The sequence below is a fragment of the Platichthys flesus genome, chromosome 4, assembly GCF_949316205.1.
Source record: "Platichthys flesus chromosome 4, fPlaFle2.1, whole genome shotgun sequence".
Lineage (NCBI taxonomy): Eukaryota > Metazoa > Chordata > Actinopteri > Pleuronectiformes > Pleuronectidae > Platichthys > Platichthys flesus.
The window spans coordinates 2,617,542-2,630,496 of NC_084948.1; the positions used below are offsets into that span (position 1 = coordinate 2,617,542).

Below are 12,955 nucleotides of genomic sequence, written 5' to 3' on the forward strand. Positions count from 1 at the left end.
TGACCCTCAGAAATATGAATAGAGCCAAACACGGCTTGTAAATGTTCTTGAAGACTAAGAAGACATCTTGTTCATCTACTCAGGACCTCCCAGCACGTGGGCTCGTGACCAGCGGTGTCAAGACCTCTCACCTCATCTGGGTCAGAGAGCTTGAACTCCCAGCCGTCGCCTGTCCAGCTGATGAAGGACTGGCAAGACTTGTCGGTCAGCAGCTCTAGAAGGAACTGCCACAGCTGGATGGGGCCACTGCCTGCAGAGCAGATTAGAGAGGGGGAGAAGGTGTTGGTTTTGAAGCTGTCTACACGAATAAGACACGTTGTTACTGTGTACATTCGCTGGATGTGGGAGTTTAGAATTAGCAAAGTGTGAGCTCAGGGCAAAGCTATCAAAATCCAGATTGAGGAGGCATTCATGTCCTGTAGTCCCATTGCTAGTTGGTTACTGTTACTGTATTATTTATTAAGACAAGGCACATTGCATCTGTTGTAAGCATTTTTAGAAAGAGGAACATTTCCATCAGGTTACAAATGTGAAACAAAGTAAAATCGCACAAAATCTATCTACTGTTGCTGCAAGGCAAAGATACAACGTATATCTCATTGAAAAAAGGATTTAAAGTTGGAATGTACATTTATGTGTGTGTGTGTGTGTGTGTATAGATATATACTGTATATATATATATATATTTTTATATATTTACATACTTTTGCCTTGTGTCAATTTTTAATATTCACTGACACATGTATTAGGAGGGATAAAGTAAACCTTCTAATCTGGGTCGGACTGAAGGACCAATGGAACCAAATGACCTCCTAAATACAACAGTCCCATTCATCATGTACTCCCTTGTCTGCCAGTTGCCCTGTGCAGTATGTGAATCTAGAGTCTGAGTTCCCCACCGATGAAATCACTAGTTTAAAATAAGGCCGCCTTCAGCAACACATTTTGGGGACTTGAAGAGTCAGGGAGTGTGTGAGAAAAGGAGCAGTTGTTAAGTCGTCGGTTATGTTTCACTGGAAAGCATTTACCGTGAATTGAGACCAATATAATTACCTGGTAAAAAAACAAACCTCTGTGTTATTAGATCTTGAGGAAAAGGAGGGAAAGCAGAACAATAACAACCAAAGGCAAGGCTTGGTTTTGTTTCTGAACTAGATTCACAAAAGTGCACTCTGATCTTGTGGTTTTTCAGCACATACACCCACCCACTTCTGAGACCTGCATGTTGATATCACACCTGCCTATGCAGCACACCGCCTCAGCAAAACTGAGGCTAGAGGCAGAAGTTAGCTCTCTCTCTCTCACTTGAGGAAAAACCCTATACAACACAAACACAAGCTTTCAGGGAAATGGGCGCGTGGGCTGAACATTTGAAATGGCGTTTCAGAGCTCTCTCTCCTCCTGCAAAGCCGGAGAAGGTGCATGACAACAGCCACTCCAACTTTGGGAAATACGTGTCTCTGTAACACTGAGTCTCTTTCAGAGTCGCATTCCAAAAGTCTGCTACCGTAACAGCGAGCCCACATCAGGGTAATACATTGCCCGTCGACCAACCCCCTGCACTCTCACGACAGAATGCAAAAAAGGGGTTTCCAAAAATATGTTTCAAGTCTCCATGCACAATGGGCCTCATTGAAAAAGCATACAGTGTGGCAAAAGGGAGCGGGTAGGGTGGGGTTCACATTCACAGCAGTGTTGAGTGTTTGACCCATGGTACAATAGTGAGTCTTGAGCATATATGCAACAGTGGCGGATCTGGGATTTTTTTAGATCAGGGGCCATAAAGGGGCCACAATTTACACAGCCAATTAGATGTCCGACAGCAGAGCCACACATCATTTGATAGATTTTGAAAAACGTTCCTCATTCAAGCACATTGTGTATTCCAAAAATTATTAGAGACATTAAAAACTACAGGGGACAGGGGCACGTCAAGGGCCAGTCAAGCCCTGATAACTACAGAGAGCAAAGTCACCTGACTGGGGCTTATGTTTTCTTGTCAATGTAAAAAAAAAAATGAGCATTGCAAAATAATTTCTAGTTATGATCAGCATGTTAGAGCGGTAGAACGAGGTAATAAGTTAGAATTTTAAAAATGACCTAAACTATGAATCATGAATATTGTTACCAATTTTAAACCACTTGACTAAATCTGGCTCCAATGCAACCTGTGTGTGCTTGTGCGTTTGTACAGTGTGAGACAGGACGAGAGAGGGGAGAGACAGCACAGTATCATGAAACAGAGTTCACCATGAAGCTACTGCCAACTGAGGTGTGTATTGTGAATTGTCACAGGAAACCACGGATACGACAAGCGGAGCTTCACTTATCTCTCCTAAGCCTTATCGGGCTCCTTGTCCTCGCTACAAGTGTCACCTGCCGCTCGCAACTGAGACAGGAAGCCGAGCACAGCGAGCTGTCAAGCTGTCATAAACATCAATTTGGAATTTTACAAATGCCTGTTTTTTTTCTACTTTAAGGTCTGATTTCTTGGGGGGGTTGAGGTTTCTCTTTCTCGCTGTGCCTTCTACCTCCATGTGTTCATCCACCCACACCCGCCGCCTATGCACATGGGCTCGCACACACATGTACGCCACATCTTTTAAGACCCTCTCCTCACTCTGCTCTTAACAACAGCTGGAACCAAACCGGGCTGCTCGACGTTTTCCTCTTTCAGGAGAAGTTTGGCTGTTTTAGCGTGATATTTTCTTCTTGTATTAAAGCTCAGAGGAAGCACATTCTCCTCACTGAGAACCCACTGCTTTGTATTAGGCTGGGGACACAGTTGTTAATAAGTGATACCTGACAGACTTCGCAGGAAAATGGAGTCAGATATTTTTTTGATGTTAAAGTGGTGGAGTAGGATATTAACTCATGCTGATGTTTTGAGATGACACAGGTTTCCATCAAATCAAATGTCATTACGGAAAGATTTGGTCATATATTATACATCTAGATAAAGCTGCTTATGCATCACATTATTAGTCCCTTGTTTGAATCCAACACAACACAACCACACAACGTGACTAGAAGGGATTTTAGTTCATGTCTTCCTCTTCATTATTTTACTATAAACGCACATGATGATACATTACCTACATTATTACACATTTATGACTCATTGTTCTGTTAGCGGCTTTTGACCATTTTTAACCGTACAGATTACAGATTAACTCCTGCACACCAGCTTCGGGACGCTCTATTGTGACCTGATGTATGGATCGCTAGTGACACAGGAATTTCGCATTGATTTCCCCCTTTTTTTTTCAAAGCTGGCAACCTTGCAGCCTTGTGACTGTAATTTAAAGACGTCTGAAAAAGTCCCAAACACTTTGGCGTTAAGACGTGATTCAGTGTCGACCCTTGTCACCACGCTACTCACTTTACAATGGAGATTTTAAATAGTAATGTGTCATGAACACTGACCTTGAATAAAATTGTTTGATTTAGGTATTATACTTGATTTGTAGAGTATGTTGTACACCTGTGGTGAGTAACATGAAGAGTCAGGTTACAAACATACAGGAAAAGCCTAAAGGTTAAATTATCATTGTACATATAATTATAAGAACAGCCAGGTCTAAGTTAAGAGTAGTTGTTATTCAGTTAAGTTTTTCGCATTATATAATTTGCATTTGTCTTTGATTAAAATTACTTAGTTGCTTCTTTACTTTACTTCTCTTCCATTTTAGTTTTTCAGTCTCATCTTTGTGGAGCACGTTTGTAATGTCTGCTGTGAAATGTGCAATGTAAATACAGCTATTAATATGATGATGAAGTGTAACATGAGCAGCTTTTTTCATGCACCTTTTCAACCAAAACCCATAACAGATGCCAAAGTAGTGCATTTGCTTGATAGCAGCTTGCAAATATCTCCACATCTCGTGAACTTGGAGAATCCATATCAACCAGCTCGTTGAGCGTGTATGAAGATGTTTCATAAGATGAAGAGATAATTTTACTCCGGTGTTATACGCAGGGGCAGGCACGATTTCTGTTCTGTTTCAACGCCGTTGCTAGGACGACCTACAATAAGTAGGCTGAGATGCCGGCTGCAGATAACAAGGTAGGCAGATGATAAGTGAAGACAGAACAAAGGAGTAAGAATAGTAAGAAGACGAGGAAGAAGAAGTGTAAGAAGGTTAAGAGGAAGAAGGAGGAAATGTTGTTTTATTTCCTGTAATGTGCGTGAGCTGGGCTGCCTGGATAGAGGGGGTGTTTTCATTTGGTCTAAAAGCAGTGCATTAAGGCCCCCCCCCCCTCACATCAGAGGCTTTTGCAGGGAGTCAACACGTGTGTTACAGCTGAATATCATAGAACTGGTGGAAGGAATTCTGCACTGTGACGTAAGACTTCTCCCACAAAAAGAATAACCATGCATATACTAAGTTAGCTTTTTCCCTGATTGCTCTGCATTCAGGGACTCAAGGCATATGAATCTTTGAATTGAGCTGTTGTGTCTAGGTTTGCATAGATGATGGATCTACAGAGCAACGTTCAGGGCTGTGGAAACTTTTTTTTCTTTTCACACAATAACGAGTGTCATCAAATAAGAATATGATATCTAAAAAGTCATCTGACAGCCTGCAGACACTACCAGAATTATTATTTTGATGTAAACCACTATATTCAATTTCACTTGCTTATTTAGAGGTAATGATAATTAGAATTATACATAATTAAATAATATAGTTAAAACATTCTGATATATTCTATGACTATCAAAATGTGTCAAGAATGCATTTCCCTTTCCCCTCATTAGGTTCCAGGGATTGTGCATGCTGGCTGCCATAGAGTTCAACCCCAATGGAACAGAGCTATGATTACTGTTATTATTTACCATGTGCTTTTCCTCGTGTGACATTTTGAAAATGGCTGCTGTGAAAAAAGCCACAGCACTTTTCTAGGCAGGACAGTATGATAATGTATAAACTATGACCTCGAGACATCTTACCTGTGTATCCTGCCAGCGCCGCTGCAGGGATGACGGGTTTATCCTTGCTGAGGTCTGTGCGCTCCCTCACGTAGTCTTTGAAGGTGCCCTTGGGCTTGTGACCGTGCAAGGCAGTGGGGTAGTCTTCTGAGTCGAAGCTGTCGTAAGAGGGCACCCGCTGCAGGCTGCTGAACGAGGATTGGCTGCTCCACGACTGGGTCAGTCGGTCACAGCTCTCGAAGCTCTCGATGCTCTCGAAGGAATCCTGGCCGCCAAGCTTACCTGAGAACAAGGGACGAGCGGAGATGAAAACAGGGTTGAAGGTTTTAAAAAGTAGCAAACTCTAAACCTTAAATGTAATAGCACATCATATTTTAAAATCTCATAAAGCAAAAATTGGTCATTTATAGAACATTACTTTTTTTCAAGGTAATGCTTAAGTGCAAAATAATGAAATTTGCTCCACAATGTTTTCTAATATTTGACAAAGGAGCACTATGTATGAAAACGACAAACAAAAGCTGAGCACCAAATTACACTCTTCCTCACTAAGCTGGATTTTCTATAGGGGGCCACAGCTCTCTCCATTTAACACCTCATTTCACCACCATTTGATTTTGGTTTTAAATGGAAGACAGTCACACAAATTGCCTTGCTATTTTTGGCCTTGGGAAAGATAAGAGGAGTCTTTCAATGGTGAGTCATTAACAAATGACAGATAATGCAGCGCCTCGATTGATGCCGGAATCTTCCAACTGCTGCAATTGAAGCCACATGTGGATATCAGTTGGGCTACGCAAATACTTTCCCACGTTGGGAGAGCCCAACGCCATGCTCAGAAGCTTGGTATGTGTGATGCATGATGGCCGGACCTCATACGTTGCAGGCAAATGCTTAAAGCACCATAAGGGGGCTTGTATAATGCGTTTGGCACATGCTATTCATTTATACAGCTGGGGATGTGTGAGAAGAAAATCCTAGCTTTGTGACTATAAATGTAAACCATGCTTCTAATTCCTCTGTAAACTATCAGTGGGAGAGAAGACAAGCCGTGTGCATTCAGAAAAGCAAACAGCTCCATGAGAAAACTACTGCGTCGCTAGCTGAGGATGACACCTCTATCTCCTTACCCAGAACCCAAAAGTTGAGTCAAGGAAAAGAGGCCAACGATAACAAGACGAAGAAAAAAAAAACTTCTTGAAGGTTACAGCACCTCAGCTTTTTTACATAAAGAATGAGCGGCAAGAAGAGAACACGCTGTGGCTTTGCCTCATGTATCGCTCTGACAAAAACAATAGACTCTTCTTTTTTTTCCATAAGCCAGTCGAGAGTGTACAAGGCGGGTTTGCTTGGACCACAAATCAACCAGAGGGCCTGCTTTTCTTCTCTACTAATAAGTTCACACTGATGTGGTCTGACACGATTCTGGTAGCTTCAGCACAGTAACAGGCACACATACACCCACAGAACACTTAGACGGACACGTTTTTCAAGCACTCAATGCAGACTTCAGTAGGCGACATTCTTAACTGCAATGCTTCTGCAGACTAATCCTTTACTGTTAAATACCTATTCACAACTATAGTGTATTCTTCATATGTGACCCCTCACCTCTGCTGAGGCGTCCCACACACATGTTGTCGGGGGACACTACCTCCTGCTTGACGTTGAAGTAGTCCCCCTGCAGCGGGTTGAGGGGCGTGTCCCGCAGGATGACAGCAGGGTATTCACTCTCATACTTGAGCGTGAGCAGTTCCTCCGAGCTGATGGGATGAAGCGTCTGGTAGGACTCGGTGATGAAGCCGGGCTCTGAGTATTCAGAAGGAGGGACACACTGAGCATGCTCAACACCGTAGCCTGAAGACACGAAGGACGACGAGCGAAGACAGAGAAGCACAGAGAGGAAGCGAGGAGCAAAAAAAAAAGTGATGAAAAGATCAGACTCAGAGGAGTCATTGTCCTTCTTGGGCTGAACTTCTGCCCGATATTCTTAATGTGTGAATAGTCCATAATGTAAAACAACCTCAGTGTATAAGAGGAATCTTGTAGATTTTTGAAAACATTATTGATTAGACCTTGCATCAGCAGTACTTAAGGTCAGGTCATATCAAGGAGCTCAAAATTCAGTTTTACACCATGCTAAACACTAAATCCTAAAAAAACTAAAGTCTTCTCTCATTCACAACCTTTAACCTCTTCGCAGTAGGCACATTCATATTTCAGGCGTGTATCTCAAGCTGTTACGCTGTGTTATTAACAATGAGTGTGAGCAGTACTTACTGACAAAGTAGTCTGAGGTATAACGGGATTCCTGGAAGTTGGAGGTCAATCCATTGATGGGATAATGCTTTGTATCCTCTTCATGAAAAATAGATAGAGAGCGTCAGTGACCTCCTCATTGATTTCATGTACCATGTAACTGCATCCAGCGCTATGATTAAAAATGTATGACCTGAGCTAAACTGCGTCTTCCTGTTTTGGCTCCTGTAGCAAACGCCTAGTCCCACTAGTGCTGGCAGTGATATCACACAGTTTTTTTGCGTAAGGGATGTTTTCTCACACATAAGTGAATTAGAAACTCTTTTAGCCTCTTGCCTCTGTATAACAAGCATCCTATAATGCACACTAATATCAAACTTGTCTTTAGATTGATGTGGCCTTACCTTTTTGAAGCATTTCTAAATGTTCCCAAAGGATGTCCCCCACAAAGTCAGGTGCTAAGTCAAGGAAGCGCTCCTTCCCCATCGCACACAAGCTGTCTCCGTTCATACAGAATTTCTCAAAGTCAACGTTCTTCAGGCTGAACTCGTTCACGGTCCATGTTAACCACTCAGCCACGTGGTTTTCTGTCCACAGTCTGGGATCTGAACGGGAAAACATTTGAGATGGTTACATGCACTGATACTGCATGTAGCACTGATTTTTCACATTTCTGGTTGCAACACTATAAACTGCAGCACATCCCTGTATTAAGTTGTGTTTTCACCTTCGCTTATCCTTCCGACATTCACACTACCTCTGGGGTAAATATACAGTATGTACCTTCTGCAAGTCAATTATCAGCAGCTTTACAGGGAGGCAGGGGTGGATGTAAACAGCTGTGGTAAACACAAGCCAAACCAATAGTTCGTAAATATAGCACAATTGCATAGACAGATATTGGAAGAACTGCTGGTTTCCAAACAGCGTGAAGAGGCTCAGCCTGGATTCAGTAAGCCAACTCATTAATTTCTCTGTGTGTCTCTGTGTCTAAATTCTTTGAATGTTGCAGTCAGTCACTCAGTCTCTCAGTCTGCCTGGACTGACATGGATTTGAATGCGATGCTCTTCTCTCCTGCTTTTCAGTGAGAGACACTGTCACTGAGTGATCTAAAGCAGGCTATGATGTGAGGATACATTCATCCGTAGTGTGTGACTTGTTGAGTTGGTTATGATGGCTCCGGCTTAACTAACATTTCATGTCACTAAAGCAAATGTCAACACCTGACTAATGATAATTTAGGCAGCTTAGTGACTTACCCTTGGGAATACCCAGCCGCTGCTGTTCCTTTGTAAAGCCACTGAAGGTGGCCTTCAGAGCCTGGGACATCATCTCTTTACTTCCTGGTGTCAGCAGGGGGACATCTCCGCACTCTGGATCTGCCAATCACAAAATTACAGGGAAATAATTATATAATATTTTATTACAATATTATTGTGAGCAATAACAATATCAATTTAATTTGGGATTTCAATTATTAACATGCTGAAATCGTACCCTGCTTTAACTATTATTGACAACCCAAGCTAATACAATGCACCCTGTGTTAAATATTCCATGCCAATAAAGCTCACTGAATGGAAAATTGAATTGAGGCAAAAAGAGGGTGGGAAAGAGAGACTGGTGAATGTGGTTCAGTTAGCTATTTATAAACACACACACACACACACACACAAAACCATATTGCATCTGACCGTGATCAACAACATGGCTTGACAATTACCTCCCATCCAGACAGACACGGTCTCCATATCAGAGACAAGCTATTTAAACAAGAGGTGTCACTACGTCAGATCTCATCAGTGGAAAAAATAGAGGAAACACTGCATGAGTGCTGTTTGTGCAGGCAACAGCCATGCACATTTCAGTAGGCTAAGAGAGCAGACAGTATAAATCAGTGCAGACTATAAAGAGCATTTAGTGCAGTGGGACAGTTGTCATGCAACAGCTTTTGTACTGTTCTTTCTTTATACCAAATATCTGCAGTTTGTGGGATTTCACACAGGGTCCTGAGGCATATCTCACTCATGTGGCGTTAAAATAAACACAAGTATATTATCAAATACTACTAACACTGAATCCCTCTCTTGCCCACAAATCCTGGGTGGGAGAGCAGCGCCTGGTGCCCATCAGCGACGCCATGACCCCTGCTAGCCCTCCAACAAAGTTTCCCCTGCACAGTGGGCCGACTGTCACCAGACCAAGCAAGGGGTCAAACATTCTGAGAGGTCAGGGGTCGAGGAATGAGGTGATGATGTCACTTTAGCTGCCGGCGGGTGGCTAGTAGAGATGGGGGGTGGGCTGTCTCGAGGGTCCCAGTCGCACACTAGGCTTACTGTTCTCTGCTTGCAGCCAGTAGGCACCCAATGGGGAACAGAGCTCCCTTTGATGGCTTTAAACAGAGCCTGATGACTCACACTCATCTAATTAGATTGACCAGAAGTGTGGGATGAGGGGGAAGAACAAGGGAGATGATGAGAGAAGAGCAGGGGAAAGACCCTCAGAATACTAACACTAGAATAGACTGCTAAAAACTAACTAGGCCAAGACTCAAGAAATTACTTGTAAATAGAAACAAAAGGCCTTACAGAGTTCCAATTGACCAGCATGTCTTTATCATTTAATCTGCAAAACCATGCACAATTTTTGCCGACATACAGTATATCATGATCTGTTTGAGTCCGAAGACATACATGACATAACAGCCATATCTAGTCTGATTGGGTAATGTGCATCAGGCACAACTTTAACAGACCAAAAACAGGCATGTTGAGTCTTCAGCAAGTTAAGATGCACGCAAAATAAAAGGTTGAATCTGTCTTTGACTTTTGTGTCTTTCTTTTCATCTCATCCTTCTTATCCATCAATTAAAATGGTTTAAAACCAGATCACTAAATTCTTGTTAACAAACATAGTGAGGACAAGTTGTGTCACTCCTCGCGCAGCAACACAACTAGTCGAACCCAGATGTTCTGCTGGCTGGTGGTTTTATCACTGGCGCAACATACAGTTCATGCTTGTTTTCACCACTCACTGACGTCTCGACCTCGTCTGGAATGCAAAGCAACTGTCCCTCTTTCGCCCTTGTAACCAATGTTTGTCTGGCATTTTGTAAAATTAGGTTTTCCACTTTATTTTTTCTGACTTTTTCCCTCTATTTTTCTAAAGAAAGAAACCTCGTAACAGAAACGGAGACAGGGGAGAGACAGGAGCTCTTTGCTTCTTCATGTGATTCAGTTAGGCCTGTAATAATACATTGCTCTCTGCTAGACTGGTGAACAAGCAAAAAGTTATTCATTCCAGTCACAAGTAAGAGCAGAAGGTAGAAGAGCTGAGGGCAAACACTGTTTTACAGTTTCACAAAATACCTCCGTTAAACTACTGTCAGCACAGACGGCACATCAAAATAAACGGTGCAGTTTCACAGTGAAAATAAGACCTGAGCGAGTTGTCGCTAAGCAAAAGGTGCCCCTGACACCAAGGCTGTCGAAGCCTCTACCGAGCTCATTTTTCTTTTAAGTAGTGTTGGTGGTGCAAAAACGTGTATGTTGCAAACCGCTGCAAACTGAGATGGGACTGGGGCTCAGACAGTCTGCGCTTTGATGTGAAGGCAAAGGCGAAACGTGGCAGTTTATGTAAGCTGGATCGAGTGGAGTTACTTTGCACTTTCGAACCATTTATGCCGCTCCCTCCCTATCGCTTTTATCAACCCAGCCCCAGTTTATACTTGAACCCACTTTAGCACCAAATCCTCCATCAAAGACACTCAGCACCATCTTGCATGAGAACCACCACTAGCCATTCGAAAGAGAGAAATATAGGAAGCGTGATTATAAATTAAATTAAAATGTGAACTGCAATTTGTGTGATTTCTTTTGTTTTTATTTTGAATAACTTGTTTCATACGTTTAAAATGAGTTTGAAGAGGTATTTTTGTTGACGGCCTTAAATCAATTCAAAGCACAATGAATATCTTCTAAGTTTAGACTGTAAGGTGCAGGGAAATTACACTTCCAACTATTTGTTTTATTGTATATATCTGTAAATTGCTTTGTTAGTGTTTTTGAATTTGCAATAAAATCTTATAAATGTGCACTGGTAATACAGCAGTCTCAATGGTGAATGACCCATGTGAAAGTTATCTGCGGCAGAGCCAATGTTCACTGCTCATCCATTAGTAAGAGAGGCAAGCTTGGATCTAGACAATCTCTAGTAAATGATGAAGTCCTGATAGGATTTATATGCCTGGGAGTCCCATTAGATACGGAATGGTCAGTATGGGCTGAGAGTTAGAGCATCCACAAGTCATCACTTTCCACATTAGACGGTGTTGGTCTGTCCACAAAATGAGTACCATCCACTTAGCTCCCGAGATGATGGAGTGGGTGTAAATCACATGCAACATTATTACTTTCACATTTCACAAGATAGACTAAGAAGAGTTTCTACAGTAAAGCGGCTTAAATAAACCCCATTTCTTATAATGAAGAAGAGAGAATTATGAATCCATCTATTCTAGGAATCACTGATGGAGTGAGAGTGATGTTTAGTCTGGATGTAAATGTACAGAAGAGTGTATTGATTAACCACTCCCCCCTTTTCCGTGATTTGATCAATGGTCTGCTAAGTGCGGCGGCGATGCATCTCACAGGGATTCTCATTGTCAGATTGTGCAGCTTTTTTGCCAAGCCCCTGTGACCAAGCCCCGACTCAACCATAGACAGAGGTGCTGTTTGGCACCGTTGGCTGTTAAAAACGGATACAAACATAACAATACACACACACACACTAAATTAGTGGTCTTTTTTGCCCTGTGCACCAGAGCGTGGGTGTGAAATTGGGATTTTTGCGTCTGGGTCCAATGTGTATGGGGCTGAAACAGTCAGGGTTGGGCAAGGGGGGAGATTGGGTGGGTGAGAGGTGATAATGTAGGCAGGGAAGAAGGAGGGGTGAGGAATGGGGTGAGTCACCAGTCTGTAATATGAGCCCATCACAGGACAAGATAATGGGGGGTGGGCAAGTAGACAGTGAGATAGAGAGAGAGAGAGAGAGAGAGAGAGAGAGAGAGAGAGAGAAGAATGAATGGGAGGTCTAATAAAGCTCCCTCTCTTCTTGTCTCTGGAGTGACATCACAGTGGGATCAGTGCCATCTCCCAGCCTTCGGGGGAGACTCGGTTCATTCATAAAGCCTCGACTTCTGCTTCCACTCAGAATGATGCAATGCTAGAAGTAGAGCAGGCAACCAGACCCAACAAATAAGGGACAATATACTTTGTATCATGCAATTGAGCTATAAATAGCCCTACAGAGAGTGTGTGAGGGTGAGATCTAAAAGGCTATACAAAGCTGGGTTATTCATGTATACCTTTCTGTAGCAGAGTGTACGGTGGACTTGTTTCAAATAGTCAATTTCCCGTGGCTAATTTGCGGCTTCCTGTGGGATGTGAGGTGATGTGTGGGTTCAGGTGAGGGTTAAATGTTTTAGATGCACCACTCAGGTCTCATACCCTACAATAATATCTCTGCATGCTTACATATCTGCACTGTCATAGCAAGATGTTGGTCTTGGTAAGTTGCCAGGGGCATACATGTATAATCACACACAGCAGACCAAAGGTGACATTGGCATCTAAGAGTGCCTTTGATGTGGATCTGTGTCTGGACCACTGGTCTGAGAACACAGGGTCATAAACCCAACCAACTTGGAGGGAGCCCATTCAACAGCACTGGGTGATAAAGTGGTGGCTGAGGGTTGCAGTGGA

General features: G+C 42.7%; 1 protein-coding gene across 3 annotated transcripts in view; it reads right to left on the reverse strand.

Annotated features, from left to right (window-relative positions):
- ets1 (v-ets avian erythroblastosis virus E26 oncogene homolog 1) overlaps positions 1-12,955 on the reverse strand; it is a 37,493-nt gene that overhangs the window by 3,357 nt on the left and 21,181 nt on the right. For all 3 annotated transcript variants that reach the window (XM_062386017.1, XM_062386019.1, XM_062386020.1), the window contains 6 exons: positions 8,453-8,572; positions 7,597-7,797; positions 7,214-7,291; positions 6,545-6,790; positions 4,955-5,215; positions 132-250 (listed from right to left, as the gene is read on the reverse strand). In XM_062386017.1, coding sequence (XP_062242001.1) covers positions 132-250; positions 4,955-5,215; positions 6,545-6,790; positions 7,214-7,291; positions 7,597-7,797; positions 8,453-8,572 — 1,025 coding nt within the window. The remainder of the gene's footprint in view (positions 1-131; positions 251-4,954; positions 5,216-6,544; positions 6,791-7,213; positions 7,292-7,596; positions 7,798-8,452; positions 8,573-12,955) is intronic.